This window comes from Delphinus delphis, chromosome 10, assembly GCF_949987515.2.
Source record: "Delphinus delphis chromosome 10, mDelDel1.2, whole genome shotgun sequence".
Taxonomy (NCBI): domain Eukaryota; kingdom Metazoa; phylum Chordata; class Mammalia; order Artiodactyla; family Delphinidae; genus Delphinus; species Delphinus delphis.
Window position 1 is genome coordinate 22,725,645 of NC_082692.2, and position 22,171 is coordinate 22,747,815.

The following is a 22,171-nucleotide window of genomic DNA, read 5'->3' on the forward strand; positions in this document are numbered from 1 at the left end:
ACGGCTAAGAAGAAGATGGGAGGGAGAGGCCTGGAATGAGGAGCCCAGAGCCCACCCCACCCCCAACATGCACTTTTTCTAAAGAAGAAGCAGCAGGAGAGTCGGAGAGAGCTCCACTTTATTATGGAAAGTTAAAAAAAGACAAACAAAACCAAAAAAACCAGGCAATGGAGAAGGAAGGAGAATTGGGGGAAGAAAGTTGAGGCGCCTCATTACTCACCCCACACCCTCGCAATTCAGTTCAATTGTGAACCACTAGGAGGAACAGAATTAAATAACTAGAGGGGGATACAGAGTTAAGGTTCCCAGCCTTCCCTCTTGGGGAAAACTGAGACAGTAATACTGAGCAAAGGTGGAGGAAGCTATACCCCCAGGTCACCCCAATGAGGTGACTTCAGGGGACAGGGGAGAGGATTCTTTGTGGACACACAAGTAGACGTGGCTTGTAAACCCGGGACTTTGGCAGGTGGGGCTGGGAACTGGGGGATTTTGTAAACCAGGCTGTGGTCAAGAGAGGAGGCAGGCGCTGTAAACAAAGGGGCAGTGACCTAAGGAACAGGAGGGAGAGGTGCCTGTAAATGCAGTGGGGGCCAGGTCTCCCAGGGACATGGGTACTTAAATCCCGAGAGCCTCAGGGGGCGGGTGGGGAGTCAAGGAAGGCTGTGGGGAGAGTTACCCTGCCCATGGAGATGGAGAGGGTGCTCCATCCGTACCCCCCCACTGCGCCCTGTGAGTTCTGTGCTCCTCCCCAGGACTTGATGGGGATCTTGGATCACCTAGGATGCACCAGCATGTCTGATGAGGGTGGAAACTGTGCGGTTGCCTCCGCCCCCAGAAACAGGATGAGGAAAGCAAGTTGGAAGATGTGGGTTGCCCTTCCCTGCCAGGCTCATGTTCAAGGTCTGTCTGCTCTGAATCTTCTGGGCTCCAGGATCTTTAGTTCTGGGAAGGAGGGAGGTATATCCCAGTGTCGGAAGAGGGTCACCTCCGGCAAGACTCATCTGTGGGAGAGGAGGCAATAAGGATAGAGAATGAGTGAGGGTCTCTGCTTCCCGCCTTCCCGACCCAATGCCCACACTGAAGGCCAGTTGGCATGTAGGAAATCTTATAATATCTTCCACATCCTGAGTGCCTGTTACTACTAGTAACAGCCATCACTCATTTAGCATGGATTCTGTGCCAGCCGTTCTCATAACTCGTTTAATCTCACAATAACCCCCAGGAGAGGTTAAGTAATTTGATGTCCAGCCGTAGTTCCTAGGTGTTCTACAAAAATTACTTAACCCTCCCAACAATTCCAAGAGGTAGTTATTATTAACCCCATTTCACAATAATAAACTGAGGCCAGAGGTCAGGTGATTTCCCTGAGGTCACACCACAATTAAGAGACAAGATGGAATTCAAACTCAGGCCTGTCTGATCCAAACGCTGTGTTTTTAACCACACTAGAGCGCTCAGAAAGAGGCCTGGTTTTGAAATATGGAGACCTCACGTGCACTTCGCTTCCCAAGACCTCCGTTTTCCCATCTGTGAAAGGAGCAGTTGGGCTAGAGGCCCTGCCAAGACCCTTCCAAGCGCCAACATTAAATCCTCCCCCTCCCTCCTGGATCGCAGCGCCCACTCCGAACACCAGGGGGCGCCGTCGGGCCGGCGGAGCCCGCGCTCACCCACTATCAGGGCCTTGGTGCGCAGCCCGCCCTGGAGCTCTGGCTGCAGCAGTAGCAGTTCTTCCTCATCCTCTTCGTCGTCGGGTTGGGCCGCTGGGGGACTGGAGGCACTGGGGGCCTCAGGTTCGGGGCCCAGCTCCTCCAGCACCGAACTCTCGGAGGGGTATTGGTACGTGGTCTCCAGGGCTGTCTCGCTGAAGGAGATCTTGAGCTGAGGGTGGGAGAGAAAGGGGGGAGGAGGCGAGGTCAGCAGGGGGAAGACGGCAGGGTAACAGGTGCAGGATGGAGAGTGGGGACTGGATTTGGGCACTCGCTGACTTTGTCCTCCCCAGCCACTCTGGAAGCCAGTTGTCCTTTCAGTACTCTCTCTCCAGTCCCAGATTTTCCCTCTTCAATCATATCATTTCAGAAACATTGACTGACCTGAGCTTTGGCGGGGGCCCAGGTGGCAGAAGTGAGTAACGGAGGACCAAGTGGGTTAGAGTGTGGGAGGCAGAAGGGTAAAAACAAATTAAAAACATGGAGATAAGTCCTGTGATCAGAACTGAGTCTTTGGGCACCCTGGGAGCAATCAGGACAGCTACCCAGAGGAGGTGAGATTTGAAAAGAGCTGGAAAGAGCTGGCTGGGAGGGATTCCCCACCAAAAGCAAAGACAGGCACAATGGTTTCCATAGCCTTGGCCCCTTGATGTTGGGGGAAACCCAGGACCCTGGTCACCAGCCCCTTTCACCCCCCTCACTCCCCTCCTCCAGCTGGAGTGGACCCACAGGAAAGGGTCTTGGGTCTGAGAGGGGAGCGGAGACCAACAGAAAAGCCCAGAGGAGAAGAGACTCTCCCCAAAACACAGGGAGAAGATGAGCCTGAGTGCCTGAAAGGTGCAGCTGGGGGAGGTGACAGGGGCAGAGAGGAAAGTCCGGGCAAACATGGCATGGGGGTGGAGAGTGCACCAGAAGGGACGTGCAGAGACAGAGGCAAATGACCAGAAGGGATCTGGACGGGGCAGAAAATCCTTCCTAAGCATACTGTCTCAAGAGCAGGCGAGCCCCAGCTGCTCTCACTACCTTTTTACCCTTCCCCTTTGCCCTCCTAAGAAGCTCAGGGGGAAGGGGCAGGGTGGGATTAACTCTGGGAGCCAAAGCGATTAAGGAGACAAACAGGAGGATTCCATGTGAACTGCTCAGAAAGGTCCAGATGATCTCCCCAGGCCTCCTCTGGCGTCTGTTTGAGAAACTCGGGGCTGCAGCCCAGCACCCCTGAGTCTCTGCAGGGACTGGGGTATGAGGAGAGAAACCAGGCTGGTGGCTGCACAGGTGGTTGCTAACACCTGGGTCCCTGAGGGAAGCTAGAACTCAGAGACTGTGTGTGTCACTCCCTGGGTCCAAACCTGGCATTGGCCCCTACCTCACTGGGAGCAAAAGCCAGAGACTGGCCAAGGCCTACAGGGGGCTGCCAGTGTGCCTCTCCCCACTCCTCTCCAGCATCCTCCTCCACTCCAGCCACATTGGCTGTGATCTCCTCCAGCCCCACCAGGGGCACTCTTACCTCAGGGCCTTTGCACTGGCTGTTCCCTCTGCCTGGAACACTCTTCCCCCAAATGTAGCCATGGTTCCCTCTCTCTGCATCATGCTATTATAAAGTTGTCATATTTGCTCCTCCTACCTCCTGGCCCTCTGGGTTCCACTTGTCCCTGTTCTAATGTTTTCCCATAATCACTTACCACCTTCTAACCTAACCTACCAGAGAATTTACTTATTTGTTTACTTATTTGTGTCTGCTGTCAACAGAAACGTGGAAGTTGCCACAATGGGTAAGGAAGGCTTCATCCAGACCTCAGATGTGGTCCCAACAGAGGACCAACACTGGGGGAATACTGGGGGCGGGGTCAGTCCAGTCTGTACACAGTCAACCCCCAGTCTGTGTCTGTGGAACAGCTGGCTGGTAGAATCAAGTGACAGGAACCAGACCCCTTATATCCCAGTTTCTCAAAAGGAACTAATTCTATTGCTGACAGATTTACCCAAACTTCTGGGAACCCATTTCGGTTTTCTTTTCATATCACCTTTTGAGATAACAAGCTGCGTAGTTTATTATCTGCTCTGGAAAAGGATCCATTTTATTTGCTCTCCCTCCACGTTTGTCTCTCTCCCCCCACCCTGCTTCCCTCCTCACCACCCGCCCCAGCTTCTGACTGGGCTTCTCAGGAATGCACAGCCTGCATGGGGCGTGTGGGGTGGGGGGTACGGAGGGGGTGACTCACTCCTCTCATCAGCTATATAAGGTCACAAGGGGGCTGGAGAGGGGAGGGGCTGGTCTCCCTGCCAGAGGGGCCTCTGGGGAAGGGCACCAGCCACAGCCCAACCCCTGGGCTCCAGTGGCAGGGCTGGGATTTCTCTCCCAGTGGCAGGGATACATTTGATGGAATTAGCCTGCAAAACAGGAGTTATTTAGGGAAGGAGGGGGAGTGTTGGGTGGCAGGGTCCTCATATTCCTCATCTGGCAGCTGGGGACAGGACATGCCTGTCCCTGATGAGCAGGGTGCTGGGCAAGTGGAGCAGGCCTGAGGGAGGGCCAAGGGGAAGGTGTCTGGGCCTAGAGAACTCTGTGCTGCTTCTTCCCCACCCCCACCCCCACCCGGAGCGGCTGCTTCCTTATTCTCTCACCACATCCTGAGCACAGTTCTGGCAGGCCCGTGGCCCTGCATTTGCCACTCAGCCCCACCAGCCTTCCGGCCGCCCCCCCACCAGGCTTCCTGTTTGGGCGATCTGCTTCCGGCTCCCCTGCTCCCTGACCTAGGTATGGTCACCCTCACAGGTCCTGCCCTGCGCTCAGACAGTCCCTGGGCTTTGGGCCCCCAAATTCACGCCTTCCCCTCTTTGTTCCTACCCAGAGGCACAAGCCAACCTCTACAGCAGGAAGTGACTTCTCTGAACACCTCACCCTGGTCGTTCCTCATCTACTTCCTTGCGTCTGCCCAGCCTGAAGGAGAAGGGGCTGGTAGCAGTCCAAGAGCTCAGGACAGACTCAGGGACCATAGCTCAGGGATGGGAGCTTAAGCTTCATGTGAAGATGAACTGGGGTCTCAAGTGACCCTGAGCTTTGGTCCCTGTGCTTTCCCACTGATACTGAGGACACAAAAAACAAGTCTGAGGATGTCACACATGAGATGAGAACTGGAGACTAGGAAGGTCTTCCCAGTCTCTGGAGAGATGTTAGATGCAGAGACCTCTCTTTCCTTAGAGTTTTTCAAGCTGGAAGCTGGTGTGTGGGGAAGGACGTGGGCCAGGGCCAGGGGGAGAAGTCTGCTTGGCTGACAGCTTGGCTGTTGCCAACTTCCCTGCGCTGCCTTCGTCTGCTGGCCTCGGCCCCCACCCCGCCCCCACCCCACCCCGTCCTTAACTCCCATTGTACTCCCTGCTCTCAGCACAGTGCCTCCAAATTCACTTCTCTTTCTTTCTACCCCAAGAGGAGGGAGAGGCCGGGATGGCAGGAAGAGAGGGGAAAACCAACTGCTGAGCCAGTTCTGGGGACGGAGGGGAAGCCCAGGGAGGAAGGACAGGGAGGGAGTGGCAAGGGGGTATTTTGGAAGAAGAGAAGGCTTTTCTTGTCCCAAGAGAGAAGGGAGTACTGTCTGAGGCAGCGGCCCAGCTGGGGGTGTGCAACCTCGAGGTCACCCACTTCAAATGGCCTCTGTGTGCATCTCTCCCATGGGGCAGACTCGGGGTTCGAAAGCCTTCTCTGCTCCTTGGCCGGCCCTGTTCCACTCCCCTCCCCCTGCTGTCCTGCGGTGTCCCTCCTCCGCACCCCTCGTCCTCGGGTCTGTGAGACCCTCCTCCGCTCACTTCTCCCTACAAGCCCAAAGCCACCCCTCCACCTCCCCAGGCTTCCCGCCCCGACATCCTCCCCGCTGGAAGGCTGGAAGTGCTTTTGCCCTGCGGACCCTGCCCTCACAGGCTCCAGGCTGTGGCCTCAGCTCAGGTCTCCCACCAGACGGCCTGGGTTGGGTCACAGAGTCAGCAATGGAAAGAACTGGGGGGCTGGGGGCTCAGAGCCTGAGGGAACGGAGGGTGAGCAGCCTGGGCACAGCCTGAGAGTGACACACCCAGGACAGCGCTTGCCTGCGGGGCAGCCTCCTTGGGCTGGGAAGTGAATGGAAAAGAAGGGCTACGAGGAAGGGTGTGTGCGCAGGGGAGGAAGAGTGGTGGCAGGAATCAACAAGAACGCATAGACCGAGACAAGAATACAGGCGTATGAGACAGAGACAGGAGCCCACAGAGAGCTGACAGTGGGCTTCTGAGGAGTCTGACTTGGCTGCTCCCTACCTGTTTGTGGTGCCTTTCAGGGGACCCCTTGACAAGGCAGCTGCGGTCGAGGCGGAGGTAGCCCCCCAGAACCAAGATCTCCTCGGCAGTTGGGTACCGCTTCTTCCCAGCCCCAGCGACTGCAGCGTCAGCTGTGGCTGGGCTGGCCGGAGTGGCAGGGGCTGCAGGGGGCACGGACCGCCGGGGGTTGACTGTGAAGGTGTGTCCGCTGCGGCGGGGGGCCCCCACCCCTGGCCCTGCCTTCACCCCATAGAACAGCCGGCTCATGAGGGGATCCCCAGGGGACTGGGGGGCAGGTGGGGCTGGGGGTGGGGGAGACAGAGGGGCTGCTGGTGGGGGCCGGAGTTCCCCTGCTTCCTCTTCCTGCTGTCTAGAGCCTCCAGTCCCAGCGTCCTCTGGTGAGAGGGGGGAGGGCACAGAGCAGCGGTTCTGCAGGGCACTCAGAGGCCTGCCCTGGGCCCCTGCCTCCTCCTTCTCAGCTTCCCCTTCTCCAGCCTCTGCAGCGAGAGGACTCAGGTGCTTCTCGGCAGACTCTGGAGGGTCTGGTTTCTGAGTTTGAGTCTCTGTGTCCCTGGGTGTCCAATCTCGAACCTTCCCAGAGTTCAGGGTCCATTTCCACCCTTCTGTCAGCCTCAAGCCCCTCTCGCCATCCTCCGCAGGGGTGGGCCTCTGTTCTGCTGCCTCCACTCCTCCAGAACTGCTGTCTGGAGCCTCCCTTGTCAGGGTCTCTGACAACGCTGTCATCTCTTCTGGGACCATCCTTGGACTTGGCCTCTCTTCTTGTCTCCCACATTCCTCTGAGCAGTCTTTTCTTTCTTCTCCTGAGCTCAGCCTCCACTCTGATGCCTCCGGTTGTACCCAACTCTGTTCCTGAGACTCTCTGGAGTCAGGCGTCCATTTATGGGCCTCTGTCAGGCCCAACTTCTGGTTGTCAGACTCCACCGGGCTCAGTCTATTTTCCATCACCTCTTTTCTCCTGGGGCTTTGTTCTTGAGGCTCTGCCAGTCTCAGACTCCGCTCTGGAGTTTCCCCAGGGCTCAGCCTCCATTTCCTCACCTCTGACAGTCTGGAGCTCCTGTCTCCAGCCTCTCCTGGGCTCTGCCTCCAGTCTCGAGCCTCCAAAGGCCTGGGGCTCGACTCTCGAGCTCCCCCTATCCCCAGCCTCCTCTCTCTGGCTTCCCTGGGACTGAGCCGCTCTTCTCTTGACTCTCTTCCCTTGGGGCTCTGATCCCGCATCTCCCCAGGGCTGAGTCTCCGCTCCCAGGCCTCTAAAGACCCAGGCCGTCTCTCTGCAAGTAGCTCTTCACTCCGCTGCTGCTGCTGCTGCTGCTGGCGCTCTTGCCGAATAAATCGGTTCTGGTGCACTGGCCCAATGGCCTCCAGGAGGACAGCAGACTCGTCTGGGTCTGGAGGTCCAGCCTCCGTAGTCCCAGGCGCAGGGCTAGGTTCCCCGGGAGACAGACCAAGCTTGGCCCGGCGGCGCTCCAGAAGCCCCCGCTTCCAGGCTGGCATCTGGGACAGCCGCTCCTGCTCTGCCTTCTCCCGGCCACGAACGGCTGCCTCCTCCTGCCGGCGCCGGGCTAGCAGCTGTAGCTTCCAGTCCGGGATGGTGGCCATGGTCCCCTTGGGGAGGGTGGGGAACGCTGGGGGCAGAGAACAGGAAGGAGAGGCTCCAGAGAGGCCCAGAGGGTGAGAATGGGGGTGGGAGGGGAGGTAGTGGAGCGGAGAGGTGGGACACAGAGGAGGGCAGAGGAGCTGAGGGTGAGGACAGAGGGAAAGAGCGGGGAGCAGAGAAAGGGGAAAAGCTGAGAAAGTGAAGGGGAAACTAATAGCCAAGTTGATGGCAGTCGGGGGATGGGTTGAGAGGAAGAGTGGAGATTCAGGGCAAAGAGGCAGGAGTCAGATTTGTCAGTACAGGTTATTGGGTATCAGAGACAGTCCCCAGAATGTGAGAAGAGAGAAAAACGAGAGAAGTTGGCGCGAGGGCGAAGAGAGAAAGGAGAGGCTGGACGTGAGGGGGACAGGGTCCAGGCGAGGTTGCCTCACCGCTACCCCAGGAGCGGTGAGAGTGGGAAGAGAGGTCAGGGAATCCCGCCGGAGAGGGGGCACTGGGACCTGAGGGGGTGTCGGGGAGGTGGGAGGGCGGAGAGTGGAGAGGTCTAAGGGAGAAGGGGAAGTCAGGGGGCAGAGGGGCGAGGGGGTTCCGCGGCTGCAGCCCGGCGCGTCTCAGCGTGGGCCCAGGAGGTCCGGGCTCCCCTTCCAGCTCTGCTCGGGCCACGCCTCTCCGGCCCCCCAGCCCCCACCCCTCCGCCCCGCACTCCGCCCCGAGGCGGGTCAGGGGAAATACCCTCCCCCGGGGACTTTCGGAACCCGGGTGTCGGACCTGCCAGCACGTTCCCAGAACCCTGGCGTCCACCCCCACCCTAACGCGGTCCCGGCACCACCGCCTGCCTCCCCCACCGGCGGTGCCCCGGGACCCAGGCGTGCGGAGCACCGGCCCCACACCTCTTTTTTCCGGAGCCTGCCAGTCCTGTGCCCGGGTCTTGGCTCTCACGGAACCCCGACATAGCCGGCCATCCCCACCCGGCTCTGACCGCACAGACAGGCAATCTCGGCACAAAGAGGAGACAGCCCAAGGTTCGGGCCGGGGACGGGAGCGGGGATGGGAGAGGAGACACCCCCTCCCCAAGGCTGAAGCCCCTCAGTCAACTCACACGCCGCGGGGCTCCCAGGGGAGGGGGTGCGAAGGAGCCTGACGTCCGGAGAGAGGAGGAGAGAGGAAGAGGAGGAGAGAGGGATCGAGGGAGATCCGGAGACAGGAGGGAGGGGAGGAGGGAGGGAGAGGAGGACGGAAAGAGGGAGCCAAGGAGGAGGGACGGAGACAGAGACCAGGGGACCGGGCGGGGGGAGACGGCCGCTTTGTCTGAGGACAATGGGGAGAGGGAAGGGGGCGCGGGGCGGAGCCGGGCGAGGGGGCGGAGCCTCGTTCCCTCCGACCCCGCGTGGGACTCGGCTCCGGGTCTCCTCTCTTCCCGCCGCCAGCCCTGGCTCTCCGACGTCTGTCCCCAGGGCTTCTCACCCGGCTCCCGGATAACCCAGGTGTCCAGACCTCCGCCCCCAGCTCGCCAACCCAGGGCGGCGGCCCGTGACTCAGGCCCCTCGAGGGACTTGAGGAGGAAGCGGCAGCTGCTCCGAGCCGGGCCCGCCCTTCCCATCTCCTGCCGCTCCTCCCCACGCATTTGCCTTCCCGGGCCAGCCTTTGTTACCGTGGGGGCCGGGGCGGCCGCCGGGCTGCGGGGGACCCGTAGGGAGGGGGCGGCAGCAGGAGCGGCGCTCGGAAGCCAACGGTTTTGGAAGCTAGCTCCCTTACCCGAGCCGCTGCCCCACTCTTCCGCTTCAACCTATCTGCCGAGGGTCCCCAGGTCTGCAGCGAGGAAATTGGGGGATTTGGAGGAAGGGAGACCGGGTGCTCCGGGAAGGGGGGTGGGGCGGTCCGCGGGGAGTGGCCGCCACCCAGCGGTCATCAGAGGGCGCGGCCGATGCCCAGACTCGAGTCTGGCTCGCCTGTCCTTCCCAGAGGCAGCCCTGCAGCTTGAGAGACACTGACAGACTGCATGCTACACGTAGAAAAACCAGGCTGAATTTTATTTTCCTGTAGCGCGAGTTACTCGGGAGAGCAGGGAGCCCTTAGTCACCCGAATTAAGAGCAGAAATATCTGCTCAACTAGGTTCATGAGTCTGGAGCCCAGGGGCAGGGCCTAGGGAGCTGGAAAGGCCAGACAGTGGGGCTGGGCTGCAGCTGCAAGGTGTGGAGCCTGATGGGGCAGCCACTATCGTCAAACTTGCGGACCTTGGTCCAGCTCCTAGGAGGGGAGCTAGACGTGGAGAAGAGGATCCTTGAGGCGCAGAGGCCAGAAATAGGACCAGGGGAGTGGTCAGGCCAGACCCTTCTCCTTGTGAGGAGGTTGTTAATGGAGGGTCAAGCCCTAAACTCTGAGGAGACAGATAAGTTCCCCACTCCCTCTTCCTGGCTGGTGAGAAGCGGCCCTTGGAGTCCAATGGCTGAAACTCAGAATTTAAGATATGGAGCTGGACCCAAGGAGTGGAGGCTCAAGCAAGGGAAGGGACAGCTCCTTCAGTCCATGAATTTGGGCCTCTGGTCTGAAGCAGCCAAGGCCTGGATGTTAAGGGGATTTGGAATTGGAGGGGAAAAGGAAGTACAGGGCTTGGAACGAGGGTTAGCCCCTCACTCGGCCTCCCCGTCCTGGGGCCGGGAGAGCAGGTGGAGTTTTCTTTGCAGCTGGGCCCGGAGGTAGCGGAGATCTTGCTGGTCAAGTCCGTGAGCCAGGCCCAGGTAGAGGGTAAGGAAGAGAGCAAGGAGGAGGCGGTCAGTGCCCAGGGTGGGCACCACCCATAGCACAGTCAGCAGCTCCACACACACTGGGTGGCGCAGGTGGGAGAAGAGTCTCAGAGCCCGGGGAGACTTCAGGGCCAGAGGCTCGCCCAGCCCCAGCACATGGTAGTACACCTAAGAGAGGGAGAATGGCTTAGAAATGGAGTCAAGCCCTTGTCGCAACTTAGCTGCCTCTTTCCTCCCCTTCCAGGCACCCTCCTTCTATAACGCAGGCCCAGGAACCACCCTTCTGAGACTGGGGTCCCTGACCCTCATCTCTGGTCCATGAAACTTCCGCAGGCCCAGGAAGCCCATGGTTTCTGGCCTTTGAGGGAGGGCTAAGGGGAGACTATCTTACAAGAAAGGGAGGTGAGGGAGTCAAAAGCAAGAGGCAGGTGGAAGAGTAGGGGAGGAGGAGGGACATCCTTGGAGGGGAAAGAGGTATTCTAGAAAGGATCAGAGGTTTTGGGTAGGGATCTGGGAGCCTCACCTGTTTGAGGCCCATGAGCTCTGCGTAGTCAAAGACGAGAAGGATGCTGAAGATGAGGAGCCAGGAAATGACGTGGAGCACAAAGCAGAGGAGGGGCACCCAAGTGGCCCATGGCTCGGCCCGAGCCTCCCACAACACGGGGCCCCTGGGCACGGGCTCCCAGTACCGCATCACCAGCTGAAGGAGGATGAGGGACTGGGTATCCCAGCAGCCCACCCTTGAAAGACCTAGACCCAGAGGCTGCCCCCATCCCAGGCTGGCCAGCTGCTCTCCCCGCCTCTACCATGAGCATGTTCAACATGTGGAGGGTGCTGGGTGGGGTCCCAAGTATGTAAGAATGACTTGTCTCTACTCTGAGGACTTAACGAATGGATGAGAGTCACCAGATAGGTACACAAAGTAGCCTAGGCCAAGCACCCACTGAGAAACAGATGAGTACTAACTGGGAAGCTTTCTCTTGTGACCTAGGGAAGTGCTTTTGAAGAAAGGATAGGACTGAAGAGGAGTTAATAAGGGAATCTCAAGCAGGACAACGTGAACAAAGTTGCAACGGTGAGAATGCACATATCATTCTCGGGGAATGACAAGCAGTACACCATTCTTGATAAAAAGTAGGATATGTGCTGTGGAGGAATGGGAGCTGAGATTACAGTCCTGAACACCCTTAGTTCTCCTCCTAAACCCATGTTTTATCAGAAGCCTAAGGTCCTTGCCTCTCCAGTCGACGGAATCCTTCCCACAGACTGTTTCCCTTGAGGACTCAGCTGCCAGGGCTTCATACCTGCAAGGCCAGGGCAGTGCATGCCACGTACAGAGACCTCTGAAGGACCCCGAAGTACCGGGACATCCATGACTTCACTGTCTCAGTTGCCATGAGGCTGTGCTGCCCCACAAATAGTAGCAGGAGCCCCAGATCCCAAGCCAGGGGGACAAGAATGCTTTGGTCCTGCAGGGCAGCCAGCCATCCCTGGCGGGCATCTAGCGGGAGTTGGAGAAAGGGACAAAAGATCAAGAAGACTGTGGGAAAAACTCCCTACTCTTATCTCTTCTTGGGACCCCAGGCCATGTCCCTTAATGCTTTCAAGAGCCTTAATGCTTCCTCTCTAAGCTTTGCCCACCTCACTTTTCTATTCCCTGTTTCTTCCCTCTTCCTCAGGCCTCCTTCAGAGCTGGGGAAGAGGATTCATGCTGGTCAGTCACGAAAGGCATGGCTGGAGTGCCCTTCTTGTTTCGGTTCTCCAAATGCTCCCTCTTTATAACACTCTCCATAGTCCTCTTTACTAAGCCTTTCCTTAGAATACTCTGCTTATCGCCCTCTCTCCCCCTCAGTCCTCACTCTCCCGCCTCTCCAAACCGCTAATCCCTGAGTTGCTAATTTAGCCCTTGGTGTCCCCTGCAGCGTCTCGGCGGCTTTCACGGTTCTAGTTCCCTCTCCTGGACTTCCCCTGTCATTTGTCTCCAAGCCCCGCCCCCGCTCCCTCTGCTCCGGCTCCACCTTCCTACCCCAGAGCTCATCCTCGGTCCCTCCCGCTCACCCGGACCACCAGACTCCGAGATTCCTCCAAGAAGTGGCCGAAGGGAGGTAAAGCGCACGAACTCCACTCCAGTGCCAAAGGCCAGGATGAAAGAGGCGAGGGCAGCAGGGACGAGGAGCAGTGCAGGGGCCATGGCGAGAAATGGAGGGGTGGGGAAAGGGGCGGTTTTGGGATTCCCGCGGCCGCAGGCTCCGCCCCGACCCCGCCTCCCGCCTGGGACCCTGCCCAGGAGGGCGGGGCTCCCGCGCACCGACGCCCAGGCTTCCGGCCGGCGCGCGCGGCTCTCTCTCACAGAGCTTCAGGGCTGATCCTTAAGTGCCTTTCCCCGGTCTGCGATCTCCGCGTCACAGAAGGGAATGTTAGAATCCCAAGTGAGAGGTGAGAAGGGCAGCGGTTGTTCAGTCATGCACGTGGTTTGAATCGCAGCTGGGCTAGTTTTCGCATCTAAAACGAAGACAGTTCTTCTCTTGCAGGGTTCTTGCAGAAACGGCATTATGATCCCCTCTTCCTTTAACAGCTTTGACTAGAAAACAGCCAGAGTCAGAGGTTACAAAGCCTCAGCTAACACTTTAATAATGAACGGTGAGAGAACGGAAGACTGTTGACCCAGGCGGAGAACCCAAAGCTCTGAATCATCCATTACAGCTTGTTAGATGAAAAAGAGTGACTATTTTACCACAAACGCTTAGTCTGTAATTTATTATAAAGCTGGTTTGTTGCCTCTCCACTTGCTAAGGGGAGAGAACTTGTCTGTAACACTGAAAGATTTGTTCTATTAATGCCAAAGGCTGTTACTTTGTAAACATGAGAGTAACAATATGTTAAAATATTTGTGATAGAAAACTTTATTACAGTTGTAAACTTTGTAGTATGTTAATTTTATCCAAGCTTGTGATAATTAACTACCTATACAACCTCATATTAGACTCCACTTACTAGTCAGAAAGCACTAAGATCTTTTGTCCAAAATTTTCCCTACAGACCTGTTTGTAATACCTACAAGACTAACATTCACATCTAAAAATCAAAGTAAAGTAAGGTTTTTCTCCATTAAAGATCATGTAGCTAAGGACCTGGTCACAGTAGCTATGACCATAGTAAGGAACTTAGAGATCATGAAGCTAATTCCCTCAGCTAATAGATAGAAGAAACATAGGCCTAAAGAGATCAAGAAAATTTCCCAAGATAAGAATTAAGGAGCTGCTAGTCCTGTGGGCTCAGGGATGACAAAATTGCCAAACAGCATCCCACAGGCTCTACATTCCTTCCCCTCCCGGAGGCTTAGTATTCCCATTCTCCTCTGAATCAGTGCTGTTTTATACTGTACCAGACATCATTATGTTTTCCCTCCTGATTCACTCTCCATCCTGCTTTCTGCCTCAGGAAGTTGTCCTGAATGGACTACATCAAAGAAAATCACAGCATTTGAGGGAAGCCTTTCTATGTAACTGTTCCCTCCTCTCAACCTTTTGGGTTTACAGGTGGCCACAACAGAGCTGTGGGTACTGGCAATATTCTTAGTGATTTCTCTACACTCTGCCTACTTACAATTTTCACTTCATTAAACTCTCTCCAAATTATCCTAATTTGACTGTGCCATGGTTTCCTCTTAGGATCCTGACTGACAGAGACATTTATTACACAATGTGCTATGAGCTGTAGGGTTCATTGGAAGTGTAAGAAAAGATCTCTCTTCTCTAGAAATTTAAATCGGGGCACTTAAATTGTACCAGTCATGAAGTGGGTGTGCACATGAGCGCTAAGTGGGGCTATAGAGACAGCAGGTACTGTAAGGAACAGTGGACCTCAAGGACACAGGCAGCTTCACAAAGTACAAGGCTTTGAGCAGTGCCAGGGGACGAATATTTATCTGGGTCCTACTGTGTGCCACACCCACTATGGCTATGCTTAATATATATTGTGAGATCAGGTATGTCTAAAAGCCAGCACAGTGTTTGGCAAAGCTCATGCTGTTTCTACTACACCAAAGTTTTCCAAACTTAAGTATAACTTACCTGCAGAAAAGTGCCCAAAACTAATCAGTATTTTTTTAAATTGAAGTGAAATTCACATAACATGAAATTAACCACTTTAAAGAGAACAGTCCAGTGTCATTTAGTACATTCATAATGTGTGCAACCACCACCTCTGTCTAGTTCCAAAGCATTTTCTCTTCACCCCAAAATAAAACCCTGCACCCATTAGGCGGTCATTCCCCATTTCCTCTCCCTGCCAGCCCTGCCAACCACCATACTGTCTCTATGGATTTACCTATTCTGTGTATTTCCTACAGGTGGAGTCATACAATGTGACCTTTTGTGTCTGGCTTCTTTTACTTAGCATAATGCTTTTGAGATTCATCCTCAAAACACCGTAGCACAATTAGTACCTCATCCCCTTTTATGGCTGAATAATATTCCATTGTATGGATATGCCACAACTTGTTTATCCATTCATCTGCTGATGAACATTTGTGGTGTTTTCATCTTTCGGCTCTTGTGAAAGTGTTGATGTGAACATTTGTATACAAGTATTTGTCTGAACATCTGTTTTAATTCTTTTGGCTATATACCTATGAGTAGAATTGCTGCGTCATATGGTAATTCTATAATTACCTTTTTGAGAAGCTGTCAAACTGCTTATCACAGTGGATGAATCATTTTACATTCCCATGAGCAATGTAGATGGGTTCCAATTTCTCTACATCCTTGTAATCAACCAACTTCTAAAATTTACAAAATAAAACTGTACTATACCATAAGGCACATAGTGAATATTTATTTATCACAGAGGTTAAGCCTAAGCTAACTTTATAAATACTGGAAAAGCAGGCCAGGAAAAAAAAAAAGGGCAGAGATTTGCTCAACGTCAAAGCTAAAGGATGCTTCTAACGAGGTGGGGCAAGGAGAGGGGAAAATATTTTAGTAGCATTCCATAACTCCACCCTCAAATTTACTCACTCCAAGCATTCTTTCAAGTTCTGGACACTAAAATTGTTTCCACTATCTTTTGCAGGGTAAGAATCCCAGTAAGAAAAGAAGAGGAGAAACAAATGGTTTCCAAACAGGAAGCAGGACACTGTGCGCGCCATACAGCAATAAGCACATCAGTCCGGCTAAATGTGAGCGGCGACTTAAGATATCTGAGCACGGGATTGGCCGACTTTAAGAGGCCATTTAAGAAAACTGTGGCTCCCAATCTCCCTGTGTTTGTTTACCAGCAAGCTTTTCAGCCCCACCCATGTTCCAAGACAAATCAGATCAGTACACCCCAATCCTTTCTAAAGCCCTATGTTCTTTCTTCCAAATATTTCTAACACTTTATATATTGGTCTGGGAGGAAAAGCATACTGGGGTGGGGTTTTCAGGTGGATGACACTTCCAAACTGGAGAGGACAAAGGCCTCTGGCTTGGCTTCCTGCTTTAGTACTCCTGTGAGCAGGAACTCAGGTGAGAGGATGGGCAGCCCAACCCGAAATGGAATGGCACATCGAGGGAAGTCCTGGGAACATGTGATCACAACTCTCTGAGGCTGGAAGAAAGAGAAAACAGAAAGCCAGGGGTGAAAAAGAATCCTAGAAATAGGTTCGGGACCCACTAATCAGTCTTAGCAGCACAAAAACAGTACCTCCTGACGGGAAGCCATATGACACACACTGCCTATGAAGAACTCTTGCCACAAAAGTTGAACCTGAATTTGTTCAACCTTTTAAAGTTAACTACGATTTACAGGAAATATAAAAGATAGGAAAACAAGATAAATGACACAACAAGGGAGCAAACAGAAAAATCCAGACTGTGGAACATTCTAAAGGACAAGTGACCTAGTTTCTGCAGGAAGTCAATGGCAGGAAAAAGGCTAGGTGGGTTGGGGGGTATGCTCTAGAGTAAAAGAAAATTAAGAGATACAGCGCAATTGTGGGGATACATGGACCTTGTTTGAGTCCTGATTTGAACTGTAAAAAGACATTTTCAGATGACTCGAGAAATTTGATTAATGGAGTAAGACGAAGTGACCAGGAAACAATTGTTAATTTTGTTATTGACCAATAACGGCATGTGATTATGTAAGAAATGTACATATTTCTTAGAGATGTATATTTTAAATATGTAAGAAAAAATAATAATGACCTTTGCAGTTTCCCTTAAAAATTTCAGCAAAGAAAATGAAAGAAAAAGGGAAAAAAAAAGGAATAGAGCAAATGCAGCAAAATCTAAATTAACCTGTTGAATCTGAGTGATTGGTATATGGAGGTTCGCTACATATTCCCTCTCCCTTTGTGTATATTTCAAAAAATTGTATATACAAAAATAAAAATAAGTCCATTTGGTATCAGCAGACCTCTTCCTTCTCTATCCCTCTCTATACCAGAGGTCTTCCCCCAGCCTCTCACTACTCCGTGTTCCCATCTGTACCTCCATTTTCCCTCTAACCTGTTCCCATTCCAGCCACCTCTCTAACTACCACCTCACCAGATCCTGAACACACCACCCCTACCTTATAGGACCGGGGCATGCTGGGTAGGACGGTGCCTCCACAGCAGCTGATGATCTCTCCCATCTGAGGTGGTGGTGGCTGGACTCCTGGGGTCACGTGAATCTCGTAGCCCTAGGAGGAAGAGAACGGTGGAGACAGTAGATGATGCACTGAGAGGCCGTGGACCGCTGGGCAACAGCTGAAGTGTGGGGCAGAAGATGGCCTCTCACCTCCAGCAGCCTTCGCTCCCGAGCCCGGCTCAGGGCCTCCCGAAGGCTGAAGCCAAAGTTCTTCTCCTGCTCAGGATCAGCCACCACATATTCAGCCGGGGGCAAGAAGCAACCTGCCTTGTGGGACTAAGGACGGTAACAGTCAGCATCAAAGCTCAGCCCAGCCCTTCACCCAGCTCTTCTTTCTAGTGTTTACAGGGAGCTCACGAAATGTTTTCAGAATTAAGCCTTCTGCTTCACTAACCTCGTCTTCCTGTACCCACGTTCCTCCCACCGCTTTCTACAGACCCATGTGAGCAGCCTTCTCCCGCCACTATCTCTACGGGTCTGTCATCATCTCCTGGCCTCTCACCTGGCGCAGCCAGTCCAGGGAGAGGATGGGGATGCCCCGCCCCAGGGCACACAGGAACTTGACTGTCCGGCGGATCCGATCTGTCACCAGGTGGGAAGCCTCAGCCACTGAGCTGGCCAGACTGCCCCCCAGGGCCAGCACTGCCCGCTCTCCATGAGCATCCACCACGCCTGTGAAGAGCACCTGTGAAGGGGGTTAGCCAGAGCTGGTCACGGCAGCCAGCGCCATCGGCACCCGGCTCCCAAATCCGCTGGGTCTCCTCCCGTCCTACCACATCTCCATCTCCCACAAAGCCCCAGGGCCCTTCTCTCCTACTTTGGGGGCCGTGGACTCTTGGAGAGGTTTGGTCCGTCGCAGGCTGCGGCTTGGTATTTCCCGGGGCTCCTCCTCTGTCTGCTCTCTCTTTCTCTTGCCTGGTCCTGGAATCACTACATCCTGGGGTTGAGAGAGAACTTGGTGGGAGTTTCCAAGCCCCCAAGCTCTTTCCAAACTAGGTGACTCCAGCCCCCTCCTCACCTCTTCCTTCCTCAGCTTCGCTGCAGGATTTTCTTCTTCTTCCTTGAGGAATGCTGTCTTCTGGGGAGCTTCTCTTTGGAGCCGTTTTTGAAGTGGAGGTGAGTCCGCAGTAGCTAAAGGCCTCTTGCGATTTTGAGAGGCCTCAGGCTGGGGCTCTGGGGTGAAGCCAGATCTATCTGCTGCCTCCCCCTTTGGGATCTGGGGAGCACGAGTGGGTGCCTCGGGAAGCTGGGCAAAGGCAGGCTCAGGAATGGTGCTAAGGGACTCGGCTGCTCTCACTGCCCCTCGTCTCTGGTTCCTTGAAGACTGGGAGTTAGGTTCGGAGGGTGCAGAGTAGGGTTCATGAACGTGAGCTGTGAGAGACCCATGTTTCCTAGTGGCCCTTGGCCTCCTGCTGCAATTGGCTTCAGGGATGGGCTCAGGGGGAACAGGCTCTCCTGTGGGCACTGGAGAGTGGGATTCAGGGGTGGTAGGAACTGGCACAGCACTTACTGTAGAAGACCTTAGTGTCCTGCTCTGACCACCCTGAACTATGACTTTGGGGGTGACAGGCTGCTCTGTGGGGGACGAAGGTTCAAGGTCAGGAGCTGTGGGTTCAGTTGGCTGGGATGTCTTGACAGAGGACCTTTGTGTCCTGCCCCGAGTGGCCTGAGATGTGGGCTCAGGGGTGAGAGACTGGTCTTTAGAGGTGGAAGGCTGGGGCTCAGGAGTTATGGGGACAACTGGTTCAGGGGCCTTAGCAGATGACCTAAGTGTCCTGCCCTGAGGGGCCCGAGATGTGGGTTTGGGGGTGACAGGCTGGTCTGTGTGGGCAGAAGGCTGGAGCTCAGGGGCTGTGGGGACATTTTGTTCAGGGGTTTTGACAGAGGACCTAAGTGTCCTGCCCCGAGTGGCCTGAGATGTGGGTTTGGGGGTGACAGGCTGGTCTGTGGGAGTGGAAGGCTGGGGCTCAGGGGCTGTGGAGATAACTGGTTCGGGAGTCTTGACAGAAGCCCTCTGTGTCCTGCCCCGAGTGGCCTGAGATGTGGGTTTGGGGGTGAGAGGCTGGTCTGTGGGAGTGGAAGGCTGGGGCGCAGGGGCTGTGGCGATAACTGGTTCGGGAGTCTTGACAGAAGCCCTCTGTGTCCTGCCCCGAGTGGCCCGAGATGTGGGTTTGGGGGTGACAGGCTGGTCTGTGGGAGTGGAAGGCTGGGGCTCAGGGGCTGTGGAGATAACTGGTTCGGGAGCCTTGACAGAAGCCCTTTGTGTCCTGCCCCAAGTGGCCCGAGATGTGGGTTTGGGCGTGACAGGTTGGTCTGTGGGAGTGGAAGGCTGGGGCTCAGGGGCTGTGGAGATAACTGGTTCGGGAGTCTTGACAGAAGCCCTCTGTGTCCTGTCCCGAGTGGCCCGAGATGTGGGTTTGGGGGTGACAGGCGGGTCTGTGGGAGTGGAAGGCTGGGGCGCAGGGGCTGTGGAGATAACTGGTTCGGGAGTCTTGACAGAAGCCCTCTGTGTCCTGCCCCGAGTGGCCCGAGATGTGGGTTTGGGGGTGACAGGCTGGTCTGTGGGAGTGGAAGGCTGGGGCGCAGGGGCTGTGGAGATAACTGGTTCGGGAGTCTTGACAGAAGCCCTCTGTGTCCTGCCCCGAGTGGCCCGAGATGTGGGTTTGGGGGTGACAGGCTGGTCTGTGGGAGTGGAAGGCTGGGGCTCAGGGGCTGTGGAGATAACTGGTTCGGGAGCCTTGACAGAAGCCCTCTGTGTCCGGCCCCGAGTGGCCTGAGATGTGGGTTCGGGGGTGACAGGCTGGTCTGTGGGAGTGGAAGGCTGGGGCACAGGGGCTGTGGCGATAACTGGTTTGGGAGTCTTGACAGAAGCCCTCTGTGTCCTGCCCCGAGTGGCCCGAGATGTGGGTTTGGGGGTGACAGGCTGGTCTGTGGGAGTGGAAGGCTGGGGCTCAGGGGCTGTGGAGATAACTGGTTTGGGAGTCTTGACAGAAGCCCTCTGTGTCCTGCCCCGAGTGGCCCGAGATGTGGGTTTGGGGGTGACAGCCTGGTCTGTGTGGGCAGAAGGCTGGAGCTCAGGGGCTGTGGAGACATTTTGTTCAGGGGTTTTGACAGAGGACCTAAGTGTCCTGCCCCGAGTGGCCCGAGATGTGGGCTTGGGGGTGACAAGCTGGTCTGTGGAGGCGGTAGGGTGGGGCTCAAGGGGTACAGAAGAAACTGGAGAGGACCCTTGGGGCTTGACTTTGGGTTTTGGGTGAAGAGAGTCCAGCTCTGAGGAAAAGGGAGTCTCCAGAGCTTCCTGACTCTCATTTTGTCTGGTCCTGGGAATGGGCGGTTCTAAAGGAGGTGGAGAGGGCGAAAGGAGGGACTGAGGGGCAGGATGTTTCTGGCTCTGAGAGATGAGGGGGTTTTGGAGAGGCGCTGAAGCCTCCTGCAGTGCAGGAGGCCGACAAGCATCTGGGGATTCCTGATCACCCTGGGGAGAAATGGAAGCCAGTGAGGGAGGAGGAGACAGAGAGAAGAGAGACAGGACTTGGATACTGTTCTTGATCCTTGTTTATAGAGTGTACTCGTGGCATCTCTCTTTCTGTCTGTTCCATTAGACTGGGAATTCCCTCCTTCCCAGAGACCTCTCCCCAGAATGCCAGTACAGCATTCTCCATGTATGGATGACGCTAATAAAGAGGACGGTTAGGAGAAAGAGGAAAGGGGCTTGAAAAAGGAGCTTTCTGAGTCAGGGAGGGAGACAGAACTTGGGGAACAGATATGGAAAACAACAGGTGTCAAAGTAAACGGATAGAAGCCAACTAAGGAGCCAACCAAGAAGCCAACTAAGGAGCAGTGAAAATGGAAGAAAAGTTAAACGTATGGGGAAAGGAGTAAATGAAAGCAAGGTCAGGGGAAGGGGCAGTGGAGGAGATTGCAGAGATGGCCTGTGGAGTGGGGAGGTGGGTACAGAAAGCAGCTCTCACCCTGGAAGCCTTCTCAGCAGGTGGCATCTTGCAATTCAAGTAGCCTAGACAGAAGGGAAAGGCAAGTAGCTGAGGTCTAAGCAGTCAGTCACTTAGCGGTTGATTATCATGAGGGCTGTGTACCACCTTAGGCTCCCCTCTACCTTCACTTACCTCTCTGCTGCCTCCTGGGGCTCACTGGGGCACCCCTTCCTCCACCTGACTGGCTCCCAGAAGCTATGGGGTCTGAAGCAAGTCCCTGAAGGTCTCCCGCCCCCGCTCCAGGCTCTGGTGTCGAACCTGAGGCCTGGCCTTTCTGGTCCTGGCCCCCCGCCTCTGTCTCCCCTGTCTGTGGGCCTCTGTCCAGCATCACTTTGGGTACCTTCCCTTGTAACCCACCTGCCTCACACTCTCTCTCTGCTACTGGTTTCTCTGCTTCTCTGTCAAATATTTCTCTTGTAAGAGTCTGCTTTTCTCTCTCTTTCTCTTGTATTTCCTCGGGTGTCTCAGTTTCTACCTTCAAACTCTCCGTATCCCTTTCAGTACTTGCACTTTTTACTTTTTTGTCAGACTCTTGTTTCTGAGTATCTCTAGCTAACACCTGTTTTTGTTCTCTGTCCTGTATCCCCCTCGTTGATTCTTCCTCTCCCATCACATCTTCCCTCTCTCCTTCCGAGGGCAGTTTCTCAGTTTCCCTCTCCAATGGCCCTCTCTCAGGGGTCACCCTCTCTGCTGTCTCTCTTGGTGTACCCATGTCTTCCTCCACAGTCTGCATCCCTCTGCCTTGAATCCCCAGTGGCTCTGCATGAACTGGACTCTCTGGATGTTGCTCTTGTGGTGCTGCCGTAGGTGGAGAGGGGCAAGATGCATGGGCTTCAATGTGGGTGGCAATGGGCTGGGTCTCAGAGGCTTCAGACTCTCTCGGACAGAATGGCTGTGTAGCCAAGACCTCCCATGGCTCATCCAAGGAACCTGAAAGCAGAGTGAGAGAGAGAGAGAGAGAAGAGGGAGGAGTGTAGGTTGAAAAGATAATAGCTTGAGAAAAGATGAAGACAAATTCATGCATAATAAATTTAAATGGGTTATTAAAGGAAAGCTGGGAGTAAGGAAGATAGTCATAACATTTAACATTTGTCTCAAAAAGTAAGCCCAAACCTTCATATAAAAGTTCTCTCAGTAGCCTCTTAAAAACTTATGCTAGACTAGTTGCTCTATGGGTCTGACTTAATATGGCATTTTTTTTCTGAGGAGATGGAGGAA

The 22,171-nt window shown here is 54.8% G+C and overlaps 3 protein-coding genes and 1 long non-coding RNA gene across 4 annotated transcripts in view; 1 reads left to right on the plus strand and 3 right to left on the minus strand.

The window, feature by feature from the left end:
* PPP1R18 (protein phosphatase 1 regulatory subunit 18) lies at window positions 1–8,770 on the minus strand. Its single transcript, XM_060023356.2, has 4 exons — window positions 8,493–8,770; window positions 5,988–7,630; window positions 1,668–1,878; window positions 1–1,001 (listed from the first exon to the last, which is right to left on the minus strand). The coding sequence occupies exons 2-4, from the start codon at window positions 7,602–7,604 to the stop codon at window positions 982–984; spliced, it is 1,848 nt and encodes a 615-aa protein (XP_059879339.1). The 5' UTR covers window positions 7,605–7,630; window positions 8,493–8,770; the 3' UTR covers window positions 1–981.
* On the plus strand, window positions 8,490–15,554 carry LOC132432659 (uncharacterized). The gene is made up of 3 exons (XR_009520956.1): window positions 8,490–8,624; window positions 11,339–11,422; window positions 15,421–15,554. It is a non-coding gene; the product is annotated as an uncharacterized lncRNA (long non-coding RNA).
* On the minus strand, window positions 9,626–12,956 carry NRM (nurim). The gene is made up of 4 exons (XM_060023357.1): window positions 12,406–12,956; window positions 11,652–11,848; window positions 10,871–11,047; window positions 9,626–10,515 (listed from the first exon to the last, which is right to left on the minus strand). The coding sequence occupies exons 1-4, from the start codon at window positions 12,536–12,538 to the stop codon at window positions 10,234–10,236; spliced, it is 789 nt and encodes a 262-aa protein (XP_059879340.1). The 5' UTR covers window positions 12,539–12,956; the 3' UTR covers window positions 9,626–10,233.
* Window positions 15,161–22,171, minus strand: part of MDC1 (mediator of DNA damage checkpoint 1) — a 13,899-nt gene continuing 6,888 nt past the window's right edge. Inside the window, exons 8-15 of the mRNA XM_060023355.1 lie at window positions 21,086–21,883; window positions 20,933–20,976; window positions 17,980–20,436; window positions 17,779–17,898; window positions 17,464–17,646; window positions 17,112–17,237; window positions 16,903–17,013; window positions 15,161–15,936 (exon numbers count right to left, since the gene is read on the minus strand). Coding sequence (XP_059879338.1) covers window positions 15,769–15,936; window positions 16,903–17,013; window positions 17,112–17,237; window positions 17,464–17,646; window positions 17,779–17,898; window positions 17,980–20,436; window positions 20,933–20,976; window positions 21,086–21,883 — 4,007 coding nt within the window. The 3' untranslated portion in view covers window positions 15,161–15,768. The remainder of the gene's footprint in view (window positions 15,937–16,902; window positions 17,014–17,111; window positions 17,238–17,463; window positions 17,647–17,778; window positions 17,899–17,979; window positions 20,437–20,932; window positions 20,977–21,085; window positions 21,884–22,171) is intronic.